General features: G+C 37.4%; 1 protein-coding gene across 2 annotated transcripts; it reads right to left on the reverse strand.

Moving 5' to 3' along the window:
* Positions 1-6,258: 6,258 nt before the first annotated feature.
* LOC111190476 (E3 ubiquitin-protein ligase TRIM35-like) lies at positions 6,259-15,222 on the reverse strand. 2 transcript variants are annotated; one of them, XM_049465424.1, is made up of 7 exons: positions 14,263-15,222; positions 9,723-9,818; positions 8,939-9,169; positions 8,751-8,773; positions 8,547-8,665; positions 6,599-7,084; positions 6,259-6,512 (listed from the first exon to the last, which is right to left on the reverse strand). In XM_049465424.1, exons 1-7 carry the CDS (start codon positions 14,662-14,664, stop codon positions 6,430-6,432), a joined length of 1,440 nt encoding a protein of 479 aa, XP_049321381.1. In that variant the 5' UTR covers positions 14,665-15,222; the 3' UTR covers positions 6,259-6,429. The 2 variants fall into 2 exon arrangements, with proteins under 2 accessions (XP_049321381.1, XP_022519949.2); XM_022664228.2 differs by having other exon boundaries at positions 6,259-7,084; positions 14,263-15,218.
* Between the last annotated feature and the right edge of the window lie 843 nt (positions 15,223-16,065).

The following is a 16,065-nucleotide window of genomic DNA, read 5'->3' on the forward strand; positions in this document are numbered from 1 at the left end:
CAAACACGTGATGCAATACTGTACTAAAACGCAAACACGGTAAGAAAACTGTGTTGTTACTAGCATCCAAAAACGCAGCTCACTCAGCACTGCCCAAAACACGTCCAGGCGGAGCACCAGTGCCGTCTCTCTTAAAACGACAGTACACCTATTTTCTGCATATTAACAAATGGTGTAAATTTAAACAATTTGGATCTTACAAACAGTACAAAAGCACTTACGATAACTTATTACTGTTTAACTGCAATATACACATATATACATTTCTTATCTAGTTAATTACCTAGTTAAATACACACACACAATGCAAATCGTAGTCTTAATGTTTGGGCTCCTACAATATATATTTATATATATATATATATATATATATATATATATATATATATATATATATAGAGAGAGAGAGAGAGAGAGAGAGTAAAGACTGTTGCACATTACGGCCATTGTACACAGTTCTGAGCACAAAATTACTGTATCTCAGAAAGCTGCAGGAGAGCGGAGGTGAGCTATTCAACAAAAGTAAGAACTTTTATCATGTTTTACTACAGTAAAATTCAATCTTATTTAATAGGTTATCTCCTAAAAGAGATGGATTCAACTCTCTGGGAGTAATTTTACTGTGTGTTCAGTCAGTGGTGCTGGTGATAGTGGTGATAGTGGTGATGGTGATGGTGGTGATGGTGGTGATGATGGTGATGGTGGTGTTGGGTAATGTTGGGTCTCACCGGGTTCTGGGTGGAGGTTCTTCACTACTGGAGGCTGGTGGAGGGTCTGGTAGACGTCCTCCGTCTTCTCATAGGACGACATCTCCACCCTGCTCTCAGGCACCGATTCCTCATACACATTCATCTACACAAGCATATAACAATATATATAAATAAACACAAAGTTATATATACAAGTTAACAGCAAACAGCAGCTTGGAGAACCTGAAGAACCGTGTGAAGAACGTTTACGTACCGTTGAGAGAACGATCAGCTGTCCAGTTCTCGAGGCTGTAGAGCGACGGAATGAGAAACGCTTCTTTATCACTTCTGCTTTTCACTTTTAGATCTTTAGCAGTGAGAATGTGTGAAACACTGTGGTCAGCATTCACACTTCACCAGCACCAAGAACACTACACTAATACTGGGCGGAGCTACAACTGCTAAAGGAGATACATCATTACCATGAGCAAAGTAGTGGGGGGAAAAGTGGTTTATTTATTTATTTATTGTGATGTTTTATTTATTAATTATATTAATATTAATTAATTATTAATGTTATACACGCATAGCATAATAACTAATAATTACTCATGTTTTAAATTGTATTATTCTAAGATGGATAATAAATGCTTTCATTTAAATGCTTTAAATGAGTTGCTTACCAGGAAGCCACGGCTTCATCCAGTCATCATCATGGGCCAAAAGAACATAATGGTCACGGAAAATGAGCTCTCAGTGAATTCGGCCATTAGCAATATTTTCCAATAATGCCAACGCTGCATCTCCAACAACTCCAGCGCAAACTTTTATACATGTTTATATAATCTAGGCTAAGTGGAAACACGTTGAATTGTTATTTAATGTAAGCCAATGAAATTGTCTGATTAATTTACTTTGTTTTACCCAATAATGGCTTATTACTACAATGTGTGCGTAAAGGATATCTTAATAGTTGTAATTTCAAAGCATCGCTTCTAAGTCAAATCGGCAAATGACAAAAACACATTAGAAACATACGTACAAAAAACATGCGTACGCCCGAAACGAAAGTGCCGTGGGGGAACGCACTGTCTCACATTCAAGTCAAATTTAGTATATCTGACCGTGAGCGTGAAATATGGCGTACGCAATGTTTTTGTGCGTTGTATGTTTTTGTCCTGCCCAAAAAGCAGAAATCAGTTAATCAAAAGAAAGAAAGACAAAAAGAAAGAAAGAAAGAAAGGAAAAAGAAAGAAGGCAGAATGAGGGGAGGCAGCTGTTGACGGCTTTCTTTCCCAAAGGTGAAGCGAGTTTGCTTGTTATGTAAAGTCCAATTAAAGTTAGCGTAGTCCTCTCCACACAGCTGCTGCTGATGTCTGTATGCTCACGTGAAGCCGCTAGCTTAGCTAGTTACCAACCAGGCTGCTGTAAGTATAAAGACAATTATGAGCCGCCTAACATTAGTTATCGGCATTAACCAGATTCAATTTTTGCCATACATTTTTGCCAGAGACTGTAGCCTAAAACTTTATTAATGCTTTTTTATTTTAAATAAATACCCATTTCCCCCCCTTTTTTTGTTCACGTTTATCTTGTACTGGCATTAATAGGGGCCCACTGACATTGAGAGTGTAGAGGGCTCACCCCTGATCATTACCTACTGTACTCTCTTTCTCTCTCTCTTTCTTTCTCTCTCTCTCTCTCGCTCTCTCTCTCTCAGACTCCGGCTGCTGATGGAGAAACAGTATGATCTACTGTTCTCTCTCTCTCTCTCTCTCTCTCTCTCAGACTCCAGCTGCTGATGGAGAAGCAGCAAGACCTACTGTACTCTCTCTCTCTCTCTCTCAGACTCCAGCTGCTGATGGAGAAACAGCATAACCTATTGTACTCTTTCTCTTGGACTCCATTGCTAAACTACCAGGATGTGGTTTGGTTATGTCGGTGTTCTGAATAAATAAAATAGCAGGTAGTATATTTATATATCTATACAATTATATTTATTTATTTATTTAAGTGCATTCTATTGTTTTTTTTGTCTTGTATTTATTTTCTTGTTATATATTGTGTGTGTTACACCTTTTCTTTTTTCTTGGTTCTTTCTGTTCCTGTCTTGTTTTCCTAGCCGTGTTCTCTGCAGCACATGGCTCCGTTTTGTTTGTTTTATCTCCGCCCCTAGCCCCTCCCTTTCATTTGCGTTCCCACCTGTCTTACTTGTAACCACACCCCCTTGTTATCTTCCCCAGGTGTTCCTTGTCTGTGTTTATATATCCCATGTTTTCCTTTGTTCTCTGTCCTGCTTTTGATCTCTGTCTTGCATGTTTGTTCCACAGTCCTGCTTTGTTTGTTTCCCTGAGTTACTTGTTTGTTTGTTTTACCCCCTGTATTTATTTTCTTGCCGTTTCTGTTTTTTTTTAGTAGTTTATCTTTATTTTGTTTGTTTTATTGTTTTACTTTTTGTTTCATGGTTTGTTTTTCTATATGGCTAAATAATAAAACATATTCCATTTGCATCTCGACTCTGATTCATTACAGTTTGTATATTTCCTGAAATCTCTTCTGTTCTGTTCTCTGTGCTGCTGTAACTCTGTAAATTTCCCTGCTGTGGGATTAATAAAGGATTATCTTATTTTATCTTAAACCACATCTATACCATACACCCCCACATCCAGTCTATAGCATGTTTATAACCATTAATAATCAATGATTTAATAGATACTCAGGTTCTAGCTTTAGAATATCAATATCTAGAGCATATTTACTAAATTCTTTCTTCATGTAATGGATTATTTTATAGAGTAACACAGTCTGTAGAGTTCTGCAGTAAAACACACCACAACTGCTCTTTTATATATTTATTATATTACACTGAATGGAGAAGATTCATCTTTACTTACTTTCAAACGTTTTCAACAACATAAAACCAATTTTACTGCACATTTATTAATGATTATAACATTATACAGATTAAAACACACATTCATTTATAGATGTGTCCAGAACCAAAAACAAGCTGTTAATAAAAAAATCAATAATGAAGAAACAATAAACAATTAATTTAATAATCAATAATGTGTTATAGTTAGACACAATATAACCCAGCAACACCCCTAAATACAACCCTAAATCAGAAAAGATTTTGAAAGTGAGGAGAATAGAAACTAAAAAGTAGAATTTCTTCTAATTCCTTTGTGTTTTATTTGATTACAGAGATCATAAACGAGTGTTGGGGGCGTTACCACTGATGAGTAATGAGTGGGTGGAGCAACTGTACTTTCAAACTGAGGAGAAAAAAAGAATTTACAACGTTCAGGTTCCTATTTTAGAGATCTATGGGTGAGCAGTAAATCGTGCAGAGTGATTTAGGGCGTGTCAGTGTGTCTTTGCTATCGTAACGATGGGAAAAGTACACCTTGTGCATCTCAAAACGCAAAGCAAAGTCATGTACTAATTCTCTTAATTAATGATGGGTGTGGTTAATTTTGGGCGTAACGTGAAATAAACCAATCAGAGTGTCTCTTGCTCATCATTCCCTTTAAGAGTCAAATGAGCTCTGACTTTGGTGGATTGCTATTTTAACGGTGCAGCTACCTGGACGTGTTCAACAAACTCTTCTCAGCAGAGGAAACTGAGCTGCTGGTTGACGCTGTGAAGTAATTTATCTTAAAGGTCTATCTGTTCATCATATCCGTGCAATTTCCAGCAATATCAGAGGAATTTATGTTTTATTAATTTTATCCTAATATAAACACCACACGCATTCTTAATCAGATAGAGCCCTCAGAATCAAACCAAACTGATTCACTGATTCACAGATACACTGATCTGAACTGATTCACTGATTCACAGATACACTGATCTGAACTGATTCACTGATCTGAACTGATTCACTGATTCACAGATACACTGATCTGAACTGATTCACTGATTCACAGATACACTGATCTGAACTGATTCACTGATTCACTGATCTGAACTGATTCACTGATTCACAGATACACTGATCTGAACTGATTCACTGATTCACTGATCTGAACTGATTCACTGATTCACAGATACACTGATCTGAACTGATTCACTCATTCACAGATACACTGATCTGAACTGATTCACTGATTCAGAGATACACTGATCTGAACTGATTCACTGATTCACAGATACACTGATCTGAACTGATTCACTGATTCACAGATACACTGATCTGAACTGATTCACTGATTCACTGATCTGAACTGATTCACTGATTCAGAGATACACTGATCTGCGGGTGCTCCGGTTTCCTCCCACAGTCCAAAGAAATTAGTTCAGTCTAATTAGATGTCGGATAAAATTTGCCCCTTAGGTGTGAGTGTGTGAGTGAATGTGTCTGTCTGCCCTGTGATGGATTGGCATCCTGTCCAGGGTGTATACTGCCTTCAGCCCGATGCCAGCTGGTATAGACTCCAGCCACCAAGCGCCCCCCAAATCCCCCCTCCCTCCCCCGCGTCCCTTAACGGATAAAGCGGTTGACGAGTGAGTAAGTGAGTGAATAAGTTATATTATAGTTATATTATATATAGTATAATAATTATATTATATTATATTACATTATATTATAATGCCAACTGTGGCTTGTAGTCTAACTGGGCATATTGGAATTGGCCAATCAAACCCACGAGTAAATTATTAAAATGCAGATTAGCGATGATAGAAGTCTTGACATTAATGCTGCAAGAAATGCAATCAGTCTATTCCTGCAGATGATGCTCACGGTCTAAGCAAAGCTGCAAAGTCACCAAGTCCGTGGATTCTGTAATCAGGCTGTTATGTGGCATACACACACTTATATACAGTTCCCACCAGCCCGGGAATTACAGCACAACATAATATATTTCCATGCTATTGGGAAAATCCCTGGTATCCGGTGTGGTGTCTTTAATCACACCTACACGTATTGTAAAGGGTATCGGTGAATGTGCAGGTAATATTTAATATTATTCCTTAATCAGGTGCTTCATACAAACATTGTGGCCGTTCATCTGGGCAAACTCTGGGGTGTGTCAGCTCACAAATATATAAATACCAGTCAAAAGTTGGACACGTCTCATTCAATGTTTTTTTTTTTTTTACGTTGTCGATTATTATTAAAACCATGAAAACTAATTGACGCAAATGGAATTAGTAGACAAAAAGGTGCATGGCCTTGACAATCCACTAACATAAACCCATTGATTTAGGATGAGCTGGAGCTTCACAGTATAAAGTACAAAACATATTTCTGTTGGTTAAAAATTAAAAATATATATACATATACATTTACATTTAAACCAACAGAAATATGTTTTTATATCTATCTATATATATATATATATATATATATATATATATACACACACACAGGAACATACGTATATGTATATTATTATATTATTTTTATAATATTAATAATTAGAATAATAATAAATTAATATTACTATCAATATTACTATTAATAATGTTAGTATAGTATCTATTAATATAATATATATTAACAATAATAGTTTTAAAAATGTAAAAAATAAGTTTAATGTTTTAAAATAGATTCGATTTTCGAGTATTTATTTAGTCATATGTATCTTTAGGAGTATAATGTTGTTAATTACAACACATTTCTACGTTTTTAGGGTGTCATAGTGAATAAATGCTGCATATTGGCAGCGTTGAATCGATATTTGTGGATCGATTGAGCGCACTGTGTCGGGGGAGGAGTCAACAAAGACGTTCTTTAACCTCGTTCGTTAATTTTCACGTTGCGAAGCTCTTTGGGAAACACTCGCAGAACTGGCTCGTTCTTTACACACGTCATTCGTTAGTTCGTTCGTTATTCGCTAAGATTGATCGTTTTTGGGAAACCCACCCCTGAGCTGGACTGATAGTTAGAGAGCTAGAGGTATTGAAGAATGGAACGAGTCTCTCAGTGAAAGTGTGTGTGATGGTGTGTAAGTGTGTGTTAGTGAGAGGATCAGAGAATGAGAGTTTTCCTCTGTTCCAGTCCAGCTCAACTCTCACCCTCCTCACTTTCACTGATACTGAGAGACCAGTGGATTTCTGTGGTGAAGAACAGACTTCATATTCACCATCCCAACACTCCAGATACCACACTCCTCTCCTGGAGAATATATTTCCCTTCCTCTCAGCAGATTCTAACATCACTCCCACACGCCAGTGTTCATCATCCCAGAGATCACCATCTCCAACTTCAACATCCCAGCAGTGAATTCCTGAGTTAAAGCTCTCAGATCCAACAACACAGTACCAATCATCAAATCTCTCTGGATTATCAGGAACCTGCAGATTATCAGGACTGAGTCTCACACTGATCAGATCTTCAGATACGATGAGATTAGAACCAGCAGAGTTCAGATCCAGAGTTACAGGAGCTGAAACACACACACACACACACACACACACACACAATACCCTGATTAACACACACCTATATACAATGGCTTGCAAATGTATTAATACCCCTTGAACTTCTTCACATTTTGTCGCTTTACAACCACAATGAACTTGTTTTCTTTGCATTATTTGAGGTCTGAAAGCTCTGCATCTTTTTTGTTATTTCAGTCATTTCTCATTTTCTGTAAATAAATGCTCTAAATTACAATATTTTTATTTGTAATTTGGGAGAAATGTTGTCTGTAGTTTATAGAATAAAACAACAATGTTCATTTTACTCAAACATAAACCTATAAAAAGCAAAATCAGAGAAACAGAAACAATAAAGTTTGCCTTAATATTAGAAAAAAGTATATTTTTTGAGGTAGAAAAGGAGAAACCATAAAAAAAATCCTTCCCTCACTAGACATCTTTTCTAGTTCTTTCTTTCTTTGTTTCTTTTTTCAAATATAATTGTTCTTAGGAAAAACAATAAAAAATAAGGAATTTTCCTCCTTTCAGTCCAATTCTGTTCTTTTTTCTTAAATAAGCATGTAAAAAAAAGAAAAAGAAAAAAAAGCTTGAGTATCAATCTTTTTACACAAGTATTGCTCAATACCAATACCAGCTTAACTGTTGGTATCGATATCATCGATCCGCCAACCTCTAATTACTGGAACCATGTCCTGTGGTCTGAGGAGATCAAGATAAACCTGTGTGGTTCAGATGGTGTTCAGTATGTGTGGCGGCGTCCTGGTGAGGAGTACCAGGAAAACTGTCCCTTGTCTACAGTTAAGCATGGTGGTGGTAGCATCATGTTCTGGGGCTGTATGAGGGATTCCAGCACTGGGGAGCTGAACTCCAACATGTACTGTGACTTTCTGAAGCAGATCATGATCCCCTCCAATCAGAAACTGGGAATCAGGACAGTTTTCCAACACGATAACGACCCCAAACACAAACACGCCTCCAAGACGACTCCAACTGTCCTGCAGAGGAAGCTGAAGATAAAGGTGATGAACTGACCGAGCATGTCTCCAGATCTAAACACAACTGATCACCTGTGGAGCATCCTCAAGCAGAAGGTGGAGGAGAACAAGGTCTGTAACATCCACCAGATCTGTGATGTCATCATGGAGGAGGGGTAAAGGAATCCAGTGTGAACCTGTGAAGCTCTAGTGAACTCCATACCCAAGAGATTTAAAGCAGAGCTAGAAAATAATGATGATCAAACTAAATATCTACAATTTGTACATTTTCTACAAGCTGTACACTGACTACTTTACACTGTATCAAAGAGTCGTATCTTCAGTGTTTCCCATGAAAAGATCTAATAAAATATTTACAAAAATATGAGGTTTACGAGACAAAGACACGGCAAAAGTCACGGGACACGACACTACTTCCTGTCCCATGACATGTGGCGTGTGAGTGCATGTGAGAAGAGAAAGTGAGACTCACTAAACTGAAGGATCTCCTGCATCTTCTTCCAGACGCTGAACTTCAGGTTGGACAGATGTTTCTCCACGTTGAGCAGAGCTCCTGATTGGCTCTCTGGATCCTGCAGTGTGCACTGGGTTCTGGAAGAACATCAGAACCCGTTCAGTACTGCTGTAGCTTTGGGTTCAGAACCACAGAGAGAGAGAGAGAGAGAGAGAGACTCACCTTTCCACTGTGGTCTTATAGTTCTGTAAAACAATCAGGGGAATATTAATGAATTACATCATAATTAATAAACTACACATCACTTCCACACAGTGAAGATCAGAGATTATTCACAGATCAGATCAGAAGTGTGTAAACCATCAGAAATCAGTCTGATGATTCACTTCAGTCTGACTGATGTTCCTCACCTGTAGGAATGGAACGTCTTCAGCTCCCATCTCCTCTTCTACGCCTCTGATAGTGTCTGATAGTGCTGATATCTCTCTGCTCATCTTCTCAATCTTCTCCTTCATCATCTGACTCTTCTGCTCCTCTTCCTCCCTCAGCGCAGTGATCCGGGCTGCCTCTTCATCTCGTAGAAACTGGTGAAGCTTCTTAAAGTCCTTCTTAATCTGCTTCTCTGTGCGTCGGGCCTGAGTCTGGAAGGAAGGAGCCCATCAGCCAATCAAATACCAGCTATTTTACCTCAGTAGTGCTATTCTAATCATTCATTTACCTCAGCAGTGCTATTCTAAACAGTGCTGCCCTCAAGATCATGCAGTATTCTTCAACAAGACAATGCTAAACCACATGCTGCACACATTACTAAGACATGTCTGTGGAAGAAGAGGGTACAGGTACTGGACTGAACTGTCCCCAATCTCATGTTTGTAGGAATTATGGGAGAAAATAACACCTGAAACTCTTTATCTCTTGGTATCTTTTAAGTGGAAATGGAAACATTATAAAGTGGTAAATGCTTTACTGTTCCATCTTTATTTGGAACGTGTTGAAGGTCTGAAATGCAGGAACGAATGTATAATGTTCACCAAACAAAACATGAAATATATTGGGTTCATGCCCTCTGTAATCAAATAAAAGTGAAAGTAAATGTCAGAAACACTGTATATTTAATGTGTTTTATACTGTCCTACTTCTGATTTGGGGAACTAATTTCAGAATCATGATCTCAGAAGATCTTCTCATTCTTACCTTTATATGATCTGCAGTCTGATCCCAGTTCAGTTTACACTTTTTAAAGATCTCCAGTTTCTCCTTTAGGGGATTCAGAGCAGTTCTGAGCTCCTCCTGAAACACATCCACACACTGGATTAAATATTTAACATTTTTAATATTCCAGCAGACACACCAACAAATCACAATATATTTACCTCAGCAGTGCTATTCTAATCATGAATTTATTTCAGCCATGCTGTTATAGTCACATATATAGCTTTATATGTAGCTTAAGCTAACCCTACCTTGCCATTCTAATCATAAATGTACCTAAGTATTACAATTTTAGTCATAAATTAACCTCAGTTTTGACATATTAATCAGACATTTACTTGCTGTGTAATCCTAGTCATACAGTTAAACAGCTAATATTAGCTACCCCAGCAATGCTATTCTAATCATTAATGTACCCTCTAAAACAATTCTAACCATAAATTTACCCTCTGAAACAATTCTAATAAAATATTTACCTGGGTGGTGAAATGGTTGTGATTAATTTAGCTCAGTGTTGCCATTTTAATCTTACATTTACTTCATTCTGTATCTAGTATCTGTATCCCAACAACTAATGTTAGCTATGCAATTCTAATCATAAATTTACCCAAATAGTGCAATTTTAGCCATACATTTAGCTCAGTTTTGACGTATTAATCAGACATTTACTTCAGCTGTGTAATCCGAGTCACACAGTTAAACAGCGAATGTTAGCTACCTCAGCAATGAAATTATAATCGTAAATTTACCCTCATAAACAATTCTAATTGTAAATTTACCTAAATAATGCAATTGTAGTTAAAAATTATCACAGTTTTGCCATTGTAATCATAAATTAACTTCACATGTGCTTTTCTAGTCATATATTTGAATTGCTAACGTTAGCTACCTCAGCAATGCAATTCTAATCATAAATTTACTATCAGAAACAATTCTTATCATACATTTACCTCAGATTTACCACTCAAGTCACAGGTAATGAATTTAACTTGTAATTTAAACAGAGAAATGCAGTCAGTCTTTGGCAAAAGCAAATGCTAATGCTACGTTAGCTTAGCTTACAGTCCTATTCTAGTACAGCTCGTATTTTAGAGCTGGAAAACAGTCAGTTAGTGAAGAGATAGTAAACTGTGTAAACTGATATTAAGAGTAATAAGAGAGGCTGAACACTGTATATAATGTATTTTATCTGATTAAAGAGTAAAAATAAACTTAAACCTGGAGTTTGTCACTGCCGGCTCCCTCACACTTTTCCCATTTAAACTCTTACTATTTAAAAACAGCTTCGGGTGTTTTTATTTATTTATTATTTTTATTAGTTTTTGACAGAGAAAACATGAAATCAGCTACACTGACTGGTGGAGGAACGGTTACTATAAACACTATTCACAGATTTATGACTTTAATCCTAAAGTTTTACACTGTTTATCTGAGTTTAATTCAGGAGAGAAACACGGCGCTACGGTAGCTAAACTGCTGGGTTAAGCTAATGCTACTCAGCTAGCTTCCTGAGCTAAAGGCTAAAAACACAGCCCCAGGCTAGCCCTGCACTTCTGCAGCTTCTCCTTTAGAGTAAAAATCTCTTCAGAAAGAGAGAAAAATCTCTGCATTTCTACCCAACTTTAATATTAATCATCATATTTATCTTCATGGAGAGTCTACACCCCATTATTACATTATTACACCCCTCAGGTAGCCTAGCCACAGCGCTAACCGCTAACGCACCACACTGTGTGGAGCAACAACAGTTTATTGGGGAAATTTCATCTAAATAAGTCTATAACGCTTCACTTTGTGATAAAAACACCCAAACCTGTAATAAAATCAGTTTCACACAGACTCTCAGGGTTAAGATAGTAAATTGTCCTATATTGTCCATTTTAAACTACGGAGCCCGGGAGGGGCCGTGGATAAAAAAAACAATTAAATCGAGTGAACGATGTAGCAGTTCGTGCTCACGTTTTCTTTAATTCGAGTGAACGATTTGCAATTCGTGCTCACGATTTCTTTAATTCGTGCTCACGATTTCTGTAATTCGTGCGCACGATTTCTGTAATTCGAGTGAACGATTTCTGTAATTCGTGCTCACGTTTTTATGCGCAATAAGACAAGAAGCTCGGAGGGAAAGGAGCATTTTCTCTCTTGATCTGTTACAGGGGTGCAGTAATGATAATCAGTTATCTACCTTTATAACCTGCTGTTATTAATGCACTAGTGGTACAGTTAGATGTACAGTACAGTGAGCAGATTTTGCCTGGTGGTGGAATCTCTACAGCGCGTGGGGGAGAGCCGTCCGCGGCATCGGTTCCCCCGCCGCCAGACACCTGCCGCGCGCGCAGGTCTTCACGGAGCTTATTTACCAACAATGTAGACAAATACAGTCAATTCCAGTCATGATAAAAGGAAACAAACATTACTAATGCAGGATAACTGTGTGTTATTAAAACCAGATCAAAACAAAGTTATAATGCAATGTGGAACTGTTTATAATTTCTTATTTTCAACAATAGTATAACGTAAAGAAGTATAATTATATAAATATACAGCTATAAGACTTAGGTCCAAATGTACACTGTAAAAGTTAATAAAGATAATACAAAATTAATGCAAGGTGTGACAGTTGTCTATGAATGGCTCATATAAGAGCTGCTTTAAATATGTAACACTATATAAAATCAAAATAGCTGGTCTAAAATACTATTAATACAATGTATTAAGATATTTAGTAAATAGGCATTTCATATAATAATTTGGATCAATTTGATAATTTATTTCAATATGTTTCCTAAAATAATTAAGTTTCTATATCTGATGAAATGTCCTGAATATCTGCTTATTCTCAAATCACAGTGTCCTGCCCAGAAACATGCCACAAGCTTCAAATAAAAAAAATATAATAATTATAAACTTCTTAAATGTATATTTTCTGAATTATGTGTTTATTTATTATACAAATTATTAAAATATAGATTAAATCTATCATAAAAGTAATAATGATGTAACCAGATTTAAGAAGGTGTGCATTTCCTTGGAGGCTGGCTGAATGTTATTTAGAAATTAATAAACACATTTGCACATTGCATTATAACTTTGTTTTGATCTGGTTTTAATAACACACAGTTGTCCTGCATCAGTAAAATGTTTGTTTCCTTTATTCATGACTGGAATTGACTGTATTTGTCTACATTGTTGGTAAATAAGCTCCGTGAAGACCTGCGCGCGCGGCAGGTGTCTGGCGGCGGGGGAACCGATGCCGCGGACGGCTCTCCCCCACGCGCTGTAGAGATTCCACCACCAGGCAAAATCTGCTCACTGTACTGTACATCTAACTGTAACACTAGTGCATTAATAACAGCAGGTTATAAAGGTAGATAACTGATTATCATTACTGCATCCCTGTAACAGATCAAGAGAGAAAATGCTCCTTTCCCTCCGAGCTTCTTGTCTTATTGCGCATAAAAACGTGAGCACGAATTACAGAAATCGTTCACTCGAATTACAGAAATCGTGCGCACGAATTACAGAAATCGTGAGCACGAATTAAAGAAATCGTGAGCACGAATTGCAAATCGTTCACTCGAATTAAAGAAAACGTGAGCACGAACTGCTACATCGTTCACTCGATTTTATTATTTTTTTTATCCACGGCCCCTCCCGGGCTCCGTATTAAACTGTTTTTAGCCATAAATATTTTATATTTATCTCATTTAGTTTCTAAATTGTGATTAAATGTTGGGTTTAACTGTGCACAGAATAACTAAACTGAGGTAACTTGTAAACTTACATGTTTAGTAGAGGTGTGCCATATGCAATAATATCACCCAAAAAAATGTGCACGATAAAAAAACTCCTTATCCTGATAATAATATATAATTATTATTTTTTCACTAAAAATAAGGTATGGTCCGGTATGGGCTGATGCCGATATTACACATGGATAACTTATAGAATAAACACAACAACATTTAAAGCAAATATAACACTTATATACCTTACATTTTAGCTTTCAGCCAGCTGTATACAATTAATCAAATAAAAAAATCTCTTTTTATAAATGTATTTCATTTTTATTTAGCTGACTGTTTTAAACTAATAGGTTAAATAAATAAATAAAGATTTAAATATTTTTTTTGAAACTAATACAAATTAATAAAAATTTGCTTCAATCAGTAAATTTTAAAATAGTGTTGTTTTGTCCCTTTTCAGCATTTAGGTAAATACGTCAGCATATAAATATCGGTTTGAAATATCGTTCATTGTGCATCCCTACAAAAAATGAAATGCTTTCTAATTAAATGCTAAAAACGTTTTTCACCTTTTAATATTTTTAAAAAAGATTTTCATTTTTTCTTTATATTGTTGCTATATTTTTAACAACTCCACATTTATTTTTCTACATACAATATTTATAAATAGTTATAAAACGTGATTCTGGATCTGTATATACTGAATTCTAATTATTTTTAAAATTAAAGAAACAAATCAAAAACTCCTGCTGTACAGCTGTTCACACTGATTTTACCTTGCAGTCGGTTGCAGCTTCATCAATGGGGCGGAATCTGTGGTCGGTGTGTTTCCTCGAGGTTTGACACACCCAGCACACGGGCTGCTGATGATCCAGACAGAAGATCCGGAGGTTCTCTCCGTGCAGAGTGCAGAGTGTCTCAGAACCGGCTGAAGTTCTCCCACTTCTCTCCTGTAAGAAGTTCTCACACAGGTTCTTCAGAGCCAGGTTTACTGGAGGCGGATCATTTGAAGATCTTCTCCTACAAACTGGACACTCTCTGGATCCTTTAGACTCCCAGAACTTCTGCAGACACTCTTTACACACACTGTGGCTACAGTTCAGAACCACAGGAACCCTGAAGATCTCAAAACACACAGGACAGGTGAGATCCTCCACTAAGAAAGATTTAGAAGCCATTTTCTTTCCCTGCTGCTCCTTCCTGTTACAACACTCAGACTTTCACTTTCAGGTGTGTGAAGGTTCTCGCTCTCTGATCTCAGGTTCTCTTCAGGTTCTACAGGTGTGTTTGTAGATCCAGGTGTTGATCAGTTTCCTTCAGAGGAATTCTCCAGAACATTAGCTAAAAACTGTCCGACCGTTTCTTCAAAATGTAGACGTCTGTACACACTCTCCTCCTTTCACTTCCTGTTCACTCCTCCCCGAGTTGTAGCTGGGCGTTATCAACCGTGATGTTGCTCCTACAGGTTGCTTCCTTGTTGTAGAGGTGGAACATTGTTGCTACAGTCTTATAAACACTTGAGCTTGAAGCACCAGGTCTTTAAGTACACCTGGTTTGGTCAGCACCTGGTTTGCTAACTTGTTTGGTGAAGTCTGCCCAGTTTGCTCTCTGAAAGTTCCACCTTTTGACATCCCTCCCTTGCTGATTCTGGACCATAGATGTAATAGTGATAAGCGATGGACGATGGTGTGATCGGGGAAATATGTCCCAGGTGCGTCTTACAGGGACTGGCTGGTTTTTATTCCATTTTGCAAATGCCAGGTCTGGATTGGTGGTACTGTTCCATCAGTCAGAGTTAAATATACATGGCTCCTTTGGGTCATATAGGAGTGTTGCATCAATAGTTGAGGCCCAGTTCACCAGGACGTCACCAGCACTGTTGGCATGTCTTTGCGGACAAATGTCTCTATGCCATGATGTTTGTGGGCAATATGATCAGTCAAGGTGTTCCCAGGAACCCTCAGAATGTCCTTGTTTCCATATGGCACATTGCTTTTGATGGCTATTTGCTCAAAGATGTCAGTCTTGGCAGTGGTGAGACCTTCAGTGTTGAGCTGGATCAGCTTGGTCCATGGGCTTTAGTCTCTGATGGAACGGGATTATATTTTAAGAGGACAATGTCAGGATTAATGGGTTCAGATTGTGAAAGAGGGCAGGGTTCAGGGAGCATGAGATCATTATCTTCACTCATGGATTCTCCACCACAGAGTCCAGACCTGAACCCCATTGAGAATCTTTGGGATGTGCTGGAGAAGATCTTGGGGAGAAATGAATGCAGCTCTGGACAGAAATAAATGTTGGGACGTTGTTGCAGAAGCTTGTGGAAACGATACGATATGATATAATACAGGCGATACAATAAAAAGAGTGTAAAAGTGTCCTGATACCCTATAAATATACAGTAATATAATGTTTTCTGAAATAGATGTGTTATCCTACGTTTGTAAGGTGTTTCCTTCCATTCTGTTTCTGTTTCTAGCTGCACTTCCATGAACTGTTGTGGTTGAGTGTTTGTGCTTGTGCTGATTCACTACTGCTTCAGGACCTGGAAGAATTGCTGTGATAAATGAAACCATGAA

This window comes from Astyanax mexicanus, chromosome 1, assembly GCF_023375975.1.
Source record: "Astyanax mexicanus isolate ESR-SI-001 chromosome 1, AstMex3_surface, whole genome shotgun sequence".
Lineage (NCBI taxonomy): Eukaryota > Metazoa > Chordata > Actinopteri > Characiformes > Acestrorhamphidae > Astyanax > Astyanax mexicanus.